Genomic DNA, 18,674 nt, shown 5'->3' on the forward strand with positions numbered 1-18,674 from the left:
ATAATTCACTAAGCTGACGTCATTTCCAACTGAGAGGAAAGAAATACCAACGAGACGCTATTATATTAGCTTAATTCTTATCAGCAGCACTTTGTTGATGCGCGAGATATCCCGTAATCAGTGCAACACTTGTACTCCGTGAGTACGGAACAAAAGATTTCATCTCTTGAATCTGATTTTATCTGAGAAATATGTGGCAATTTTGGTTGATTACTGCGTTACAGATCGTATTGACGAGAGGCGAGGCCATCGACAGCGATTTAGTGCCACAAGGTGAGGACGAGTTGACATTGCGTAACAAATCTTGTTCAAGCTGATCTTGATTCCAGGTCCCGACATAATTCTCATCAACGGAACAAACCCCGTGGGACACTTCAAATGCTACTGGCCAAAGCACGTGAATCCCAACGTCAGCTGGAGCGATCACGACTTGCTGATTCAAACGGAGCAGCTGTACGCCACCCTCGGAGATCTTCCGTACGGAGTGTACAACCTTTGCCTGTTCTGCAGAACAGCAAAATGTCTCGGTGCGTTTCGGATGAAGCTTTCGGCTAGGGAGAGAGAAGTTCAGGAAAGTCGGATATCGTTTCTCGACGCGGACATCGGTTTGGACTGTCCGATGGTGGGTGCGGGGGAGTTTGGAGTTCAGTGGTTTACGCTTCACGTGTCCACGTTTCGTGCGCCGGACTTGAACACCTACATTCTGGCGGATAGATTTGTTAAGTTGGAGTCGGAACCACAATTTCCGGCGAGTATTCCCTTCGGGACCATCAACCAGGCGGACGGGACCTGGTCCATGTGTGGGTGGAAGGATTACCACGTTAGGTATTGCGAGACCATGTTTTTGAAGGTGTCGGTTGATTTGGAGAAGGATGAAAAGTTGGTTTTGGACGAGGTGATTCCGAGTGAGGACGAGCATTTGGGAGTGGAAATAGCAGTTATTGTTGGGATTGTTTTCGTAGCAATAGCAATTGTAATAACGATTTATAGGTGTAGGAAAGGGAATGAGACCATTTTAAAGAAGATGCTACGAACTACTACAACCATGTCATTCCCTGAGTCTGAGTGGGATATTGATCGTGAAAGACTAACCATGGAAGAACAGCTTGGGGAAGGTGCCTTTGGAAGGGTGTTTTCAGCTCAGGCTCAGGATTTGATACCTGGTGAATCAACCACCAAGGTGGCGGTGAAAATTCTCAAGGAGAACCACACGGGAAGCGATGTTAAGGATCTGCTGGACGAACTGGAGGTCATGAAGAAGGTTTGCCGTCATCCTAACATCATCAACCTGCTCGGTTGCTGCACCAAGGATGGACCTCTTTTCGTTATCGTGGAGTACGCGCGTTACGGAAATCTCAAGGATTTCCTTCGTGAGCATCGACCAAATGTGGGTGGCACCAAGCCGGAAGAATCGTACGTTCTCTCGAACGATCAACTGATCTCGTTTGCCCACCAAATCGCCCTCGGAATGGAGCATCTCTCGTCGGTGAAGTGTATCCATCGAGACTTGGCCGCTCGGAACGTTCTGGTGAGTGATGCGCTCACGATGAAGATCGCGGACTTTGGACTGGCTCGTAACAAGGACTACTACCGGAAGAGAACTTCGGGTAGGCTTCCGATCTGCTGGATGGCCCCGGAATCTCTGCAGGTTGGGTACTTTGACTCACGGAGTGACGTATGGTCTTTTGGAGTGGTGTTGTGGGAGATTATGACTATGGGAGCACACCCTTTCATGGCTATTGATACTTGGAAGCAGCTACTCGAGGATCTACAGCACGGTAAACGACTGGAACGACCTGGAGGTTGTTCGGACGACGTGTATAGGATCATGAAGGATTGCTGGGAACTTCAAGCTGAACTACGACCAACGTTCACCGATCTTGTGAAACAGTTGGATCACTTGCTGTACGGGAAAATAAACGAGATCTATGAAGGATCATTACATCCCGAACACATTATGAGTGTGGGTAATCTTAATTATCTGGAAATGATGTACAATGAAACGTTTGAAGAGTGAATAATAAAATAAATCAAAATTGTCAGTTCCAGCTAAGACTCCAAAACCCTTCAAACATAAAAAGAAAAACAAAACATGTTCCACGTTTCCCAGCCTTATCCCCCTCCGACGATATCTTTATTGGGGACGGATATTGTCACATAAACAACGCGTCACCGCGATTTCTCACGAGATTGTCCGGTCCAGACTTTGTCCGGCCGTCGAGTGTGCCACAGTTTTACGACTGTCCCGTCCCCCCCTTGTATCGGTCGTCATTGTCTCGGGCGTGTGACATCCGATCAATCGCCGATCAACGCACGACGACGACGATCGGATCGCGCAGATAAGAAATCTCTCACCGAGGCAGTAAAACACACAGTTTGATGTAGTGTTTATGACCGTTCTCTCTTTCCTTCAACTCTTTGTTCTTTCAAGACGATGGTGCTGCGTTCTCACTTCTCTCTTTTTATCAGCATGTAAAAAAAAAACGAGAAGAAGGGTAACGATCGAGAAATACCTCGTCAAATCGATAGCCTATCGCGCGAGCGCGACTTGATAATGATGATAGGTTTGGGGCCCTCCGATCATCGGTGGCGCGAGAATTATTGTGATTATCCGTAGTGTGTATTTCCTTCTCGTTCTGCCAGCTTGAGAGGGAGCGCAATCAGCGTGTGCGCAAAACTACGCTCTTCAAGAGCCGCCAAATAATCTCGCGCGCACACAGACACAAAACATCAACAATTTTAATGTGAATATAATTATCGTGTATTACGTGGAATGACTTCCCGAAAAAAAAAACGCATGGAGGAGAAGCTGTTTTGCGGTAGCTTTTTTCGGGAGCAGCGGGAGATGTACTGGACATTGCTTGGAGAACAGAACACACGCACACCCATACACTCGCTAAAACGGGATGATGATGAGACTGACGAGAGAGAGAGGCAGAGAGAGAACCCTGCTGATTTGAGCAATGTGATACCGTGTGGTTATGGGAGAAGAATACTGCTGACAAGAGTACCTAACTTGCGCCAAAGGGTTGGCGAAGACGGGCGACGATGATTGTCATTATTTTATTTATATGATTTGCTCAAGAGGGTCAATTTGGGGTGGACGTCTTGGGCAGTGACCACGATAGAAAGTGGAAAGTACTACTGAGGAGGTTCTAGCCAGGGAAGTTAAGAGGGATTTTTCCGATTACATTTTAACACCTTAACACCATAACATTTTAACATTTTAACATTTTAACATTTTAACATTTTAACATTTTAACATTTTAACATTTTAACATTTTAACATTTTAACATTTTAACATTTTAACATTTTAACATTTTAACATTTTAACATTTTAACATTTTAACATTTTAACATTTTAACATTTTAACATTTTAACATTTTAACATTTTAACATTTTAACATTTTAACATTTTAACATTTTAACATTTTAACATTTTAACATTTTAACATTTTAACATTTTAACATTTTAACATTTTAACATTTTAACATTTTAACATTTTAACATTTTAACATTTTAACATTTTAACATTTTAACATTTTAACATTTTAACATTTTAACATTTTAACATTTTAACATTTTAACATTTTAACATTTTAACATTTTAACATTTTAACATTTTAACATTTTAACATTTTAACATTTTAACATTTTAACATTTTAACATTTTAACATTTTAACATTTTAACATTTTAACATTTTAACATTTTAACATTTTAACATTTTAACATTTTAACATTTTAACATTTTAACATTTTAACATTTTAACATTTTAACATTTTAACATTTTAACATTTTAACATTTTAACATTTTAACATTTTAACATTTTAACATTTTAACATTTTAACATTTTAACATTTTAACATTTTAACATTTTAACATTTTAACATTTTAACATTTTAACATTTTAACATTTTAACATTTTGTCTTTTTGTCTTTTTGTCTTTTTGTCTTTTTGTCTTTTTGTCTTTTTGTCTTTTTGTCTTTTTGTCTTTTTGTCTTTTTGTCTTTTTGTCTTTTTGTCTTTTTGTCTTTTTGTCTTTTTGTCTTTTTGTCTTTTTGTCTTTTTGTCTTTTTGTCTTTTTGTCTTTTTGTCTTTTTGTCTTTTTGTCTTTTTGTCTTTTTGTCTTTTTGTCTTTTTGTCTTTTTGTCTTTTTGTCTTTTTGTCTTTTTGTCTTTTTGTCTTTTTGTCTTTTTGTCTTTTTGTCTTTTTGTCTTTTTGTCTTTTTGTCTTTTTGTCTTTTTGTCTTTTTGTCTTTTTGTCTTTTTGTCTTTTTGTCTTTTTGTCTTTTTGTCTTTTTGTCTTTTTGTCTTTTTGTCTTTTTGTCTTTTTGTCTTTTTGTCTTTTTGTCTTTTTGTCTTTGTTGTCTTTTTGTCTTTTTTGTCTTTTTTGTCTTTTTTGTCTTTGTTGTCTTTTTTGTCTTTTTTGTCTTTTTTGTCTTTTTTGTCTTTTTTGTCTTTGTTGTCTTTTTTGTCTTTTTTGTCTTTTTTGTCTTTTTTGTCTTTTTTGTCTTTTTTGTCTTTTTTGTCTTTTAGTTCTTAATTTTTAGTTTATTTTTGTTGTTTTTACTTAGTGGAGACAACATAAATTTTGAAAACACCTCTGTCATCTCTACTTGCTCTGAATAATAATAACAGCTCTGTTGCCTTGCTGCTCTACCTCCCAAAAGAATCAAAGTTCCACCGGGAAGCGTCACAATTACTAGCGAAATGTGCCTGCTGTGGAGTCAATGTTATCTTATAATTTTCCAACCTGGTGATAATTCGATAATTAAAGTTGTCGAGAGGCTCACACAACAGCACCAGGTTGCATGACGTGGAAATGATGTCCCATTTTTCAACTTCCTTCCCCTTAAGCAGTTTCGGAGTTTCGTGTTTCTTGCTTCTTTTTTCGGGGTGGGCACAATCAACCTGTTGCTGGCTGCGTTCTGGCCAGTTTGCGTTGTCATCGTGCTGGATGGAATCAATTTTTAAGGTCTCGCTTCGTGGACTCATGTTTACACAGGGTATTGTTGCAAATTACTTGGGAATGGTGTAATTATTCATTCTTGTGTCATTTTTCAAGTCATGATTTGGAGCACGTCGTCAAACACTTTTTTTTTGGAGAAAAACTCTGCAGCTTTTTCTGACCTTAATCCCGAAGGGCCATTTGGCCGGCACCCCCAGCCGTGAGCAGACTAATTTCCTCGGCCGTCGGATGCAACGGTTAAATATTGATTTATGCATCATCCAGTGCAGTGGCGTGGAGAAAGAAGCACAACACAACAACGCTTCATCTTTTTTTTTTCCGGGCCACGACGCAGACGTTTTTCGCGAAACCTTTCACTCTGCCTTAACCTTACGGGGAGGAGGGGTGTCGGGGCCGGAAGACGAGCCAACACAGTTTTCCCGCTGCTCCAGCCCTGATAAAAACATAAATCATGATGCACTTTTCACATATTCACATATGCGGGGTCTCTCTCTCGACGATTGCCTCGTCAAAGTGGCACACTTATGCTGGCTGGGCGAAGAGTCGGTTAAGGTTGAGGTTGTTGTAAAACTTTCTTCAAAAAGTTGGGACTATGCTGGGAAGGAGTTGATTATATTGTTACTGGTTTGGTGTTGAGGCTGAGTTGATGATCTTACGGAGCAGAACTTGATTTTTTTTTGTTTTTTTTTACTTTTGTCAAGTTGTAACAAATAATACCAACATCAGAGTCAATGCATCGTTTTACCAACAGTTTCAATGACCTCTTATGCTGCCAGGCCAGATTATGATTTATGGCGTGAATAACATATATTTTTAAATGAGAAATTGGCGCTTCACCAGCATCGTCATCATCACTTTTCCCCCGCAGCGCAGAGTGCAAAGTGAGAATATGCCATCCATGGGTCCATATGTTCCTCCTTGCACTGTTAATTGCAACCTTTTGAACCCATTCCGAGGAGGGGAGACCTCAACCAACAGAGTGGTCAGTTATCGCCGCTTCACTATCTTGTAGTAACAAAGAACCCAGGCCAGATAAGAGCACCAAATCGGCACTCCAAGCGTGAAACCACCTGGGCAAAAGTAGAAAAAAAAAGAACAAAAAATGCCTCACCATCTGCCGAAAGGCAATAAAAATTAATGAATAGTTCTATGGCTTACATTTTCGGGTAAAACCCACGTGCCACAATTTTGGCTCATTTTGGGCTCGGAAAAGGCACTCGCGCAAAACCCTCGAAAGAAAAAAAAAACAAACCAACAGAAAAGAACGATAAACCAACAAAAGTACACCTTATCCCATTAACAGTGAATTAATTCCGATATATCATTAGAAACAGGAAAATAAATAGACTAAATATTTCCGTTCACCCCTCCGAGCGCAGTTTAGAAAAAAAGCCGAGCACCCGCCAATCAAATCGAGCACTCTGGGAGGAATGAAAGCAGCAACGAAGAGTGCGAACTGGAGTTGGTCAAGATCAAAGTGAGGAAACCGACCACTGGACGCGCAATAGGGAGAACTGTAGAGTAGAGTGCTCTGAGAGAGAGCGAGCTGAGCGTTCTGCATGTGCGTCGGATGCAGTCGTCGCAGCGGCGGAAGTTTCCGAAATAGAGTCGCCACAAAGAGGCAGTGGCGTGCTTTGACGGAAGATTGTATGTTGAAGCAACTGAAATAACTGAAAAATGAAATTGAATTTATAGAAATGGTCATTTATTATTAAGGTTAGACAGCGTAAATTCATGAAATTTTAAAATTTCCGTGAAATCCCCCAAAATTTTAAAATTGTCGATAAAAAACCAGATAATTTTTATTTATTTATTAAACCAATCTACATTCAAGAAATATTTTACCCGCAAAGTTTTCTTGGGCAAATTATATTACTATTAATTTTAGAAGGGTTATAAGAAATAATGTTTTTAATTATATTTTTTTAATTTTGATTACAAATGAAGTGAAAGTTTACAGGATTTAGAATTAAATAATTTAAGTAAGCTTTCAAAAGGGACTGAATAAATCAATTTTGCATAATAATCCTATTTTGAATCTATGAATTTTGTAGGGTTCAAATTAAAAAAGATTTTTTTCTGTTATTTTCTTTTTTTATTTGATTTTTTTTTTTGATATTGGTACAGGTGGTGGTAATTTATCATGAGAGTTAGACAACGCGTTTCAAAATTTCCGTAAAAAAACCCGAAATATTTTATTTATTATAATAAATCAATCAACATTTAACAAATATTTTTTCGCAAAGTTTTCTAGTTTTAAAATTAAAAGGCTGGATATAATGTTCCTCAATATTTTTTTTAAATTGAAATAAAAAAATTGAATTGAAATGAAAGTTAACAGGATTTAGAATTAAATAATTTAATCAACATTTAACAAATATTTTATCCGCAATGCTTTCTTGTGTAAATTATATAAATTTTAAATTTTGAAGAGTTATAAGAAATAATGTTTTTCGATACTTTTTGTTTAAATTGAAATAACAAATTTGAATTGAAATGAAAGTTTACAGGATTTAGAATTAAATAATTTTAGTAAGCTTTCAAAAGGGACTGATAATCGCATTCAAGATTAAATCAATTTTGCATAATAATACTATTTTGGATCTATGAATTTTTAAGGGTTTAGAATATAAAAGATTTTTTCTGTTATTTTCTTCCTTTTATTTGATTTTTTGGATATTGGTACAGGTGGTGGTATTTTATCATTAGAGTTAGACAACGCGTTTAAAAATTTCCGTAAAAAAAACCCAAAATATTTAATTTATTATATTAAATCGATCAATATTTAACAAATATGTTTTCCGCAAAGTTTTCTTGTTTAAATTATATTAGTTTTAAAATTAAAAGGTTAGAAATAATGTTCCACAATAATTTTTTTTATTGGAATAACAAATTTAAATTGAAATGAAAGTTTACAGGATTAGGAATTAAATAATTTAAGTAAGCTTTGAAAAGGGACTGAAAATCCCATTTAAAATTAAATCACTGTTGCATAATAATACTATTTTGGATATAAGCATTATGAGGGCCATAGAATATATATATTTTTCTTCTTTTTTTATGATTTTATGGCTATTGGTAAAGGTTTTACATTTTCAATATGCTGTTTGCTGTTTTCCAATTTCCATGTTTGACAACTATGGTCCAGTTGAAAATTGAATTTTTTTTCAGGCAAGAAAAATCACTAAGCCTTTGGCTTCACCCATAAAGTACGTCACGCTAAAATTTGCCAAAATTAACCCCCCCCCCCTCCCCCCCTTTGTCACGCTTTTCCTATACTTATAACATGCAATGTCACACTTGCTCAGACCCCCTCCCCCTTGAGCGTGACATACTTTATGGATGACGCCTTTATATCTAGAGAATTATAAAAAATACAAAAAAATGTAACAAATATTAATAAAGTAAAACGAAAAATTATTGCAGCTAAAAAATATAGATACCTAATTCAAATAACTTCAAATGAACTGTACTTGAGCGTAAATATTATTATATAGAAACATTATTTATGAAATTAAATACAAAATATTAAATAATTAAATATAACAAACTATATTTTATTTTCAAGTTAAATATGTATATAAAATACATTGCAAAACATGAAAAAAGTGATTTCAGTAGAAGACATTTTTATTCAATTATGTCCAGATTTTTTTTCCGAAATTTGGGCAGAATGATGCTTTAAATACTTTGTTTTATAGTATAAGGCCATAACAAATATTTTTAACTGTTTATGCCACTCGTCCACCGCAACCCTTCAAAAATTCACTCAAAATATCATTAAGGAAAAACAAACATTTTCTCATTTAATTCAAAATGTTATTAAAAAAAGGTTAATAAATTTAACAAATTTAAAATGCATTTTACTGCGTTTATGGTCACTTTTTTCACTGAACACCTTAAACATATTTTTCAGCAAACACCTTAAACATATTTTTCAGCAAAAAAATAAAATAAAATAGCTTAATTCAGCAATTCCCCACGAAAACAGCATGATTCGAAAAAAAGTTCTCCGATCGGGCTCAAAATTTTTCTTGGGGTTCCTTGACCGAAATAATTAGACCCGTATTTTTTTGTTTGGCCATTAGGGTGACCTACGTCGTGTTAGGATGGTTCGAAAAATGACAATTTTCATCGATTTTCGCAAAAATCACTTTTTTCAAAAAATCTCCGCGCCATTTCATCTAATTTTAGCTGTCTTAGATGCAAAAGAAAGGTGATTGGTTTGGCTATTTGGGAAAAATAGTAAGAAGTTTCAAAAATCTAGCATAATATTTGAAAAGGTCGTATGAAAATTTAAAATGCTGTTTTGAAGGTCTCGGGACCAAAGGGTCTGAAAATATTTTTATCGGATTCCTCGGAAAATTTCACATAACATGTAAAAAAAAGGTGAAGTTATGTTTTCGATACTCTGAGATATGATTTTTTGAAAATAAAAACTGGGTTTTACGACGCGCCACGCGCAAAAATGGGAAAATGACGAATACGGGAAAAAATCGATCGAATTCACTAAAACTGCGATAACTTGGACATTTCAGCGATGACCTATACATGTTAGGGTACCAGGGTGGTCATCGCTGAAATTTTCAAGTTATCGCTAGAAAAAAAAAACAATATTTTTCAATTGTTTGCTCCCCCCTCGGCCGAGGGACATAAACTTCAAAAAATATTTGCAATGCCCTAAGGACTCCTCCTTAGTAAGGAGACATGTATTATAATTGATCATAGTTGTTTCAACAAAAAATAAATATTAATTTAAGGCTTGATATTTTGGATGATTCTGTAAAATTTTTACCACAGTTGGTAAAGACTTGTAAAAAATTACATATTAATGCAGTCTAAGAGCTAAAATCGCAGACATATAATATGATGATTCACCGTTAAAATTTTTGATGAGTTGAAAATTCAAATTTCAGTTTTTTTTATTTTTCCATTATATTGATTCTGGAATGAAGATTCTTCGATTTTTATTTCAAAAATTAGCTGATTCTGAAAAAATGTTGGCTGCATTTTTAATTCACTAGTCCTAATTGGCAACATGAATGTTGATTTTTTTTTCAATATCAAAATTAATATACATACATGTTAGAAAATTTCACTCAATTTTAATATTTAAAGACATTGAACATTTGAATCCTTAAAAAAACGCCGATAAAAAAAATAAGGAAAAGCTTTTAGGACCTGGTTTTACAATAAAAACATGGTTTAAACGAATACAATTTTGATCACATTTGACAGCGTTTCATATATGCATTCTGAACTTGTTTGAATAAACCAATAATTCAAAATCATTTTATATTCTTTATTTGAAAAGAAAATCATAAATAAACCTAACAATTTGTTTTAAATTTATGTTAGATTTTTTTATTAAGGCTAAAAAAACAGAACGTTATATATATATTTTTTGTTTTATTAAACAAACATATATGTAAAATAAAAATCTCTCCAATTTTCATCGTTGGTTCCGCCTATGGCATAATCTACGAAAAATCGACATTTTCATAAAAGCAAAATAAATAAATTCCCGCCTTTCCATCAACCTAGGGACTGTTGCTGCTTGCTATTTTGTTTTCTAGTCTCCGGAACTTCCCTCCTATACCTGAATCGCCCGACCTGGTGGCAACAACCCGAAAAGCCTGCCGATGACGACGGCGTTTGCCGGCCCAGATAGCAAATTACAATAATAAAACAATAAAACGGAAACCACGTCTTTGACGGGGAAAAGTAAACACTATCCGACCTGGTCACTTTGCGTGTTTCAAACTTTTTCCTTCAAAAGAAAATTTATGCAGCAAAAATTCTCTTTAATTAGAATAAAATATGGGCTCGGGATGCGGGTCGCCTCACGCTGATGAAGATGACCGGCCGCCGGCATTCCACGTTTGAAATTGAAATAGAATGTGCCAGGATTGTAAATTAGTCTCGCCGAGCCGCCGCTGATAAGGAGGAAGTCCGTCGTCGGCGACCAGAAGCTCGGAGGTTCGCGCCCCGTCAGCCGTGCGATGTTATTTATCTGTGTTTTTTCGTCTTCCCTACCGCTTACTGTCCAAACTGTCGTTACAAGCGGATTATCGGGTTTTAATCAAACTGTTGTTGCTTTTGGGCTTACAACGGGCTTTTGGGAGAGGGCGATGCGAAAGTCAGTTGATTGGAGAGTGGAATGTTGACGAAATAATTGATTTTGGTGAAGTTTCAAATTTAAAAAAAAAAATTGGGCAGTTTAACTTGACTTAATTTCAGGCAAATATACAGAAACAGAATACATTTTATATTTTTAACGCTTCAGTTCATGGAAAAAGTGCTACGCATGGCGTATCACATTGATTGCAAGGAAATGCATTACTGAATCATTAGGTAAATTTAATCTGAAAACAATCATGGTTGTTGACGTTAACGAGTGAACTCCAGCGTAAGTTGACCCCTTCAGTAGTTTCTCTACATTCAAACGAGTAAGATCAAAAGGAGCAGTATTAATTTGTTGTGTATTGTTGCAGCTAGATTTACTCCAATTTTATTTAAGGTTTTCTTGCAATGAAACCGTTAGCTATATTTTTGAAAGTGATAGTTATAAAAACCGTAATAGCCGAGCAAACAAGTTTATACGAAATTGTTGTTGGTACATCTGTTGAAAATAGTGATGACGATTCAGATTACTTAACAGCTTATGTAAATTTGCCTAAAGCAACGTCAGAGGTTGTTCTCAACCAAGATAATCAACTTTGGAATGTAACTAGGGTAATAGAACTCAACCCTAAACCAACAAATTACACATGGTTTAAAGATGACGTCTTGATAACTCGAAAAACCAAAGAAATAAGTTTGTACAATAATACAATATTTTTTACACCATTAAGTTTGTCCGATATTGGTATTTACACGGTTAGAGCCTGCAATGAATTGGAGTGTAAAAATGACAACTTCTTTCTGAAAGTTCTTCTTGAAATTGAAGAAAATACTATGCAGGATCAATCAGTGAGCGCACATTCAAATGTTCATTTTCGCTGTGAATTGAAGTATTACCCAAAAAATTATCCAACAGCTATTAAAGAAATAAACTTTTATCAGACAAAAGTAACAAATTCAACTGATTTCTCAAAATTACCCGAGGACCTTATCTCAGATCGAACACTGATAAATGTGACAGAAAAAGATGAAGGATGGTACTCATGCTTCTACGTTTACGAAATTTTCAATGAAACTTACACAGTGCTGGCACACAAAAGCGCCTATCTATACGTGAAGCCAGTGCTACAGATTACAGCTATTGTGGTTACCACCGTATTCCTAGTAGCTATAGCATTAGCAATTTTGATTTTATTTTTATATCGACAAACCAAGCTAAAGAGAAAATATTATGAACGATGGGTAAAGGTAGTTACAGTCACCAAAAATCAAGACACTACAGAATGTGTTCATATGCCAAAAGTAAGCATTCAAAAGCAGCGAATTAAGATGGTACAAAATAGCTATGATTCAGCATTGTTTTTAGAGTACGAATTTCCAGTAGATTTAGAATGGGAAATCAAACGTGATAGATTAATCTTGGGGAAGAAACTTGGAGAAGGAGCTTTTGGCCAAATAATGCTTGCAGAAACAATAGGACCGGAAGACGAAAACATCTTTCCAGTAGCAGTCAAAATGTTGAAGGACAACCATTCCGATGATGATGTGAAGGATCTGGTGAGTGAACTGGAGATCATGAAGATGATTGGAAGGCACCCAAACGTTATCAGTTTGCTTGGATGCTGCAGCAATGAGGGTCCTCTGTACGTCATCATGGAGTACGCAGCTCATGGCAACTTGAGGAATTTTATGCACGGTCATCGATTCGAAGAACACTATGAGCAGCGCGATAAGAAAGCTATTTCTACGCACCAGTTGATCACATTTGCAATCGAAATCGCTTCTGGCATGGAGTACCTTGCATCGATCAAGTGCATCCATCGAGACTTGGCAGCGCGAAACATCCTGGTCGCCGATGGGTACGTCATGAAGATTGCCGACTTTGGGCTTGCTCGGGATGTTCAGGATCATGAGTACTACCGGAAGATGACACCCGGGAAGGTCCCGATCCGTTGGATGGCACCGGAATCGTTGGAGCACCTTTTCTTCGATTCGCGGACGGATGTCTGGTCGTTTGGTGTGCTACTGTGGGAGATCATGACGCTCGGTCGTCAGCCGTACCTGAACGTCACCAGTTGGGAGTATCTGTTGGAGTACTTGAAGCAAGGGAATCGCCTGGAGAAGCCAGCCCAGTGTCCTGATGGTGTTTATGCTGTTATGAGGGGGTGCTGGCAGCTGACACCGACGCATCGCCCATCGTTTGGAGAAATTGTACAACACATGAAGCTGTGCTCCGATGCGATGGACACATAAATTAGAGATAGAATTGCAAAATTATTGAATTAAAAAGAGGACTTTTAATGTGCAAAACTACCTGTAAGTTTATTACAATATCACTTTCGTTTATTAGAGTCTTCGTGTAAGCAAATTTACGCAAGAATTCTTATCATATTTTACATAGAAAACAAGCCTTACCCTACAATCTTCGTTCGGTGTTTTTTTTTTCGTTTGTTGACGTTTTTTTTTTTTTGCTTATTCAGCCTCCTGTGATCAAAATATGATTTTACGTAGCTTTCTCCCTACAATTTGCCAATGCTCCGGAATCGGTTCCAGAGTGGCCAAAGTGTCAATTAGTTAGCGTAAGAACCTTCCTTGGACTTATACGAACCCAACGCAACAAAGAGCACCTCGATCCGAAGCTCCGTATTGAACTGATTCGCGTTCGAACAAAACCGTCGAATTTTTTTATATAGATAGATAAGATTACTTTTTAGCCATACTTATTCTTTAAGAATAACCTAGACCAAACAATGTTGCGGTTATTTGTGCACAGTAAGCAACTCTTTTGCTTGACAAGCAAAAGTATGGCTTTGCGTCACTTTAGAAGGGCAGGAAATATAAGCTGTTATCAACGGAATTTCAAAATAAACTTTTGCTTACAAAATAAAAACCTTGTTGACGCAAGAAATTCTATATTCAAGGTTACGGATTTTTATTAGGGTAATTCTCTACCAATTCACACGAAATCGGGAAAAGTTGCCCCGACCCCTCTTCGATTTGCGTGAAACTTTGTCCTAAGGGGTAACTTTTGTCCCTGATCACGAATCCGAGATCCGTTTTTTGATATCTCGTGACGGAGGGGCGGTACGACCCCTTCCATTTTTGAACATGCGAAAAAAGAGGTGTTTTTCAATAATTTGCAGCCTGAAACGGTGATGAGATAGAAATTTTGTGTCAAAGGGACTTTTATGTAAAATTAGACGCCCGATTTGATGGCGTACTCAGAATTCCGAAAAAAACGTATTTTTCATCGAAAAAAACACTCAAAAAGTTTTAAAAATTCTCCCATTTTCCGTTACTCGACTGTAAAAAATTTTGGAACATTTCATTTTATGGGAAATTTAATGTTCTTTTCGAATCTACATTGACCCAGAAGGGTCATTTTTTCATTTAGAACAAAAATTTTCATTTTAAAATTTCGTATTTTTTCTAACTTTGCAGGGTTATTTTTTAGAGTGTAACAATGTTCTACAATGTTGTAGAGCAGACAATTACAAAAATTTTGATATATAGACATAAGGGGTTTGCTTATAAACATCACGAGTTATCGCGATTTTACGAAAAAAAGTTTGAAAAAATTGGTCGTCATCGATCATGGCCGTTCATGGTCACCCGCGACAGACACGGACGACGAAACAAAGAGAAACGCAAAAAGTAACTTTTTCAAAACTTTTTTCGTAAAATCGCAATAACTCGTGATGTTTATAAGCAAACCCCTTATGTCTATATATCAAAATTTTTGTAATTGTCTGCTCTACAACATTGTAGAACATTGTTACACTCTAAAAAATAACCCTGCAAAGTTACAAAAAACACGAAATTTTAAAATGAAAATTTTTGTTCTAAATGAAAAAATGACCCTTCTGGGTCAATATAGATTCGAAAAGTACATTAAATTTCCCATAAAATGACATGTTCCAATTTTTTTTACAGTCGAGTAACGGAAAATGGGAGAATTTTTAAAACTTTTTTGGTGTTTTTTTCGATGAAAAATACGTTTTTTCGGAATTCTGAGTACGCCATTAAATCGGGCGTCTAATTTTACACAAAAGTCCCTTTGACACCAAATTTCTATCTCATCACCGTTTCAGGCTGCAAATTATTGAAAAACACCTCTTTTTTCGCATGTTCAAAATTTGAAGGGGTCGTACCGCCCCTCCGTCATGAGATATCAAAAAACGGACCTCGGATTCGTGATCAGGGACAAAAGTTACCCCTTAGGACAAAGTTTCACGCAAATCCAAGAGGGGTCGGGGCAACTGCTGTGTGAGTTGGCGGAGAATTACCCATATAATTAGTTATTTATAAAAATGTCTTGATTTTGGGTTCAAGCAATACGTTTGTTTCTTGGGTTTGCAACTTAAATTTATATTATCAAAAGGATTGCTGTTTTAGAACCTAAAAAAATCGACCATTTCTTTTCTTTTAGTTCATGTTGCCAAAATCAGGACCTTTTGAAATATAAACTTGTTCTTGACAACTGTTTCGAAGTTTTAATCCTCAAAACACTCAATTTCTCGCCGGAAGGTGTTTGTCATTTGCTGCGAGTTGTTAAAATCATTATCACCCATGATTTTCAAAAATAAAAATATAATTGGATTACATAATTCTATTCAACACTATTCAACTTATGATCTTGTTAGAAAATTACAATTTGTAAATTATATTATTTTATTTTACTGCTTTAATCTAAAATAGAAAAAATAAACGTTTATTTTTTTAGTCAAATATTATATCAAAGAGAATTATACAAACAAACAGAAGCCAAGGATTTATTTAGTTCTAAGAATCAAAGCTACGCATGTGTACTGCTTAGATTGCAGGAAAATACATGCTCAAACATTAGGTGAATTAAATCTAATACAATTATAGTTTGTGGCGTTTATCAACTCCAGCGCAAGGTGACTTCGCAGTAGTTTCCATACCTTCGAATGAAGTAGTTCTACCTCCTCGAATACAATCAGTATAGTTTCAAAATTGTAGGATTTATTTTTGAAATGAAGTCGTTGGTTATTTTTCTATTGGTAATCGAAATAAATCTCTTGATAGCTAAGCATTTAAATGATGATGACATTATTATAGACAGAATTGTGGAAAGCATTGATTATGCCGATCCAGATTATGAAACACAATACATTAAACTGCCCGAACGAGTGTTAGAGGTTGTGCTTGTGGAAGATGATCAACGTTGGGTTCACACTAGTGCAATTGATTTGAACCCTACGCCAATAAATTTTACGTGGTTTAAGGATAAAGTTGTTATGATTCCAAAAGATAAGAGAGTTGTGGTGAAGAATAACACTGTTATATTTTCAACACTACAACTTGCTGATATTGGAAATTATACGTGTAGAGCATGTAATGAATTGAAGTGTAAAAATGACACATTTTGGCTTAAAATAAATCTTGAAATTGAAGAAAAAAGCATGGAGAATCAAACTGTGAATGCCCACTCAACTGTAAATTTTGCTTGTAAACTAAAGTATGTACCGGTAGGTACGCTTTCAGTTATGTATTATAGAATAAACGTAACAAAATCGACAAATTTCGAAAGTTTATCAGATGAGCTGTTAACAAATCCGCCTCTTCTAGATGTATCAGTCAATGATGTAGGATGGTATTCATGTATATATGGTTATGAAGTCTATAAGGATACATACGCCGTTGTGTCACACAAAAGTGCCTTTCTCCACGTGAAGCCAGTGCTACCGATAACAGCTATTGTGGTTTCTACCGTATATGTAGTAACAATAGCATTAGTAATTACGATTATATTTTTATATCGACAAACCAAGCTAAAAAAGAAATACTATGAACGATGGGTAAAGGTAGTTACGGTCACCAAAAATCAAGAAAGTACTGAATATGTTAACATGCCTATACTGCCCATGTTCGCATAAATGTCCCATATGCAAAAACAGCAAGCTGAGAAAAACGCATTTGAAGTTTGTCCCATACATAAGGCTACGTGTTAAGTTTTCGCGTAAAAACTGAACCCGCATAAAAAAGTACCATATAAAAACTTTTTTTCATATGGTAATTGAACTTTAAACTATATTGTTACTACCATTTCCAAAAATGTTTGACTACTATTTTAAAAATGGTATTTATATGGTTGGCATGAATTTTTACTATCTCACAAATGGTTTAACCATCTGGCATAAGGGTGGTTAGCAATGGTAACCTTAAAAAACTCAGTACTATTTTCGTCAAAAAACTGTTTGTTGTATGGTAAATAAATGGTTTAAGTACTATTTGACAAAAAGTAACCTTAAATCAAACAATTCACAAATAGTTTAATATAGTTAAATTTTAATTTTGGGAAATTGAAAAACGATTTCACAAATAGTTACCATTTCTCAAAGTGTCATTGTATGATCCAATATGGTAATCAAATGGTAATTTTTTATCCGGGAATTTTCTCCTGATTTCAAGAACAAAGTGCTGGATGTTATAGGCTTTTCTGAAAGAGCACACGATTCTGAACAAAACTGCATCATTATCTCAAAAACGATGAAAATGCATATGGGACATTTATGCGATCATGGGCAGTATAGTAAGCATTCAAAAGCAGCGAATTAAGATGGTCGAAAACAGCTGTTATGGTTCCGCACTATTTTTAGAGTACGAATATCCAGTAGATTTAGAATGGGAAATCAAACGTGATCGATTAATCTTGGGGAAGAAACTTGGAGAAGGAGCTTTTGGTCAAATAATGCTTGCAGAAAAAATAGGACCGGAAGGAGAAAACATCTTTCCAGTAGCAGTCAAAATGATGAAGGACAACCATTCCGATGACGATGTGAAGGATCTGGTGAGTGAACTGGAGATCATGAAGATGATTGGAAGGCATCCAAATGTAATCAGTTTGCTTGGATGCTGCAGCAACGAGGGACCTCTGTACGTCATCATCGAGTACGCAGCTCATGGCAACTTGAAGAACTTTCTACACTGTCATCGATTCGAAGAAAACTATGAGCAGCGTAACCAGAAAGTAATTTCTAAACACCAGTTGATCACATTTGCAATCCAAATTGCCTCTGGCATGCAGTACCTTTCATCGATCAAGTGCATCCATCGAGACTTGGCTGCGCGGAACATCCTGGTTGCCGAAGGTTACGTCATGAAGGTTGCCGACTTTGGGCTTGCTCGGGATGTTCAGGATCATGAGTACTACCGGAAGATGACACCCGGGAAGGTCCCGATCCGTTGGATGGCACCGGAATCGTTGGAGCACCTTTTCTTCGATTCGCGGACGGATGTCTGGTCGTTTGGTGTGCTACTGTGGGAGATCATGACGCTCGGTCGTCAGCCGTACCTGAACGTCACCAGTTGGGAGTATCTGTTGGAGTACTTGAAGCAAGGGAATCGCCTGGAGAAGCCAGCCGAGTGTCCTGATGGTGTTTATGCTGTTATGAGGGGGTGCTGGCAGCTGACACCGCAGCAACGCCCATCGTTTGGAGAAGTTGTGGATCACATGAAGCTGTGCTTGGATGCGATGGATACGTGAGTCAGTTTTGAAATTTTGAGGTTAGTTATTTGGCCAGATAAACAAAACTTTTATAAGCAGAATTA

At 36.3% G+C, this 18,674-nt stretch overlaps 2 protein-coding genes across 2 annotated transcripts; both read left to right on the plus strand.

Annotated features, from left to right (window-relative positions):
- Positions 1–614: 614 nt before the first annotated feature.
- On the plus strand, positions 615–13,352 carry LOC6053787 (tyrosine protein-kinase src-2). Its single transcript, XM_038257511.1, has 2 exons — positions 615–1,963; positions 12,528–13,352. The coding sequence occupies exons 1-2, from the start codon at positions 620–622 to the stop codon at positions 13,350–13,352; spliced, it is 2,169 nt and encodes a 722-aa protein (XP_038113439.1). The 5' UTR covers positions 615–619.
- Positions 13,353–18,114: 4,762 nt separating this feature from the next.
- Positions 18,115–18,609, plus strand: LOC119767848 (fibroblast growth factor receptor homolog 1-like). Its single transcript, XM_038257518.1, has one exon. It carries the CDS (start codon positions 18,145–18,147, stop codon positions 18,607–18,609), a length of 465 nt encoding a protein of 154 aa, XP_038113446.1. The 5' UTR covers positions 18,115–18,144.
- The last annotated feature ends 65 nt before the right edge of the window (positions 18,610–18,674 follow it).

This window comes from Culex quinquefasciatus, chromosome 2, assembly GCF_015732765.1.
Source record: "Culex quinquefasciatus strain JHB chromosome 2, VPISU_Cqui_1.0_pri_paternal, whole genome shotgun sequence".
Classification (NCBI taxonomy): domain Eukaryota; kingdom Metazoa; phylum Arthropoda; class Insecta; order Diptera; family Culicidae; genus Culex; species Culex quinquefasciatus.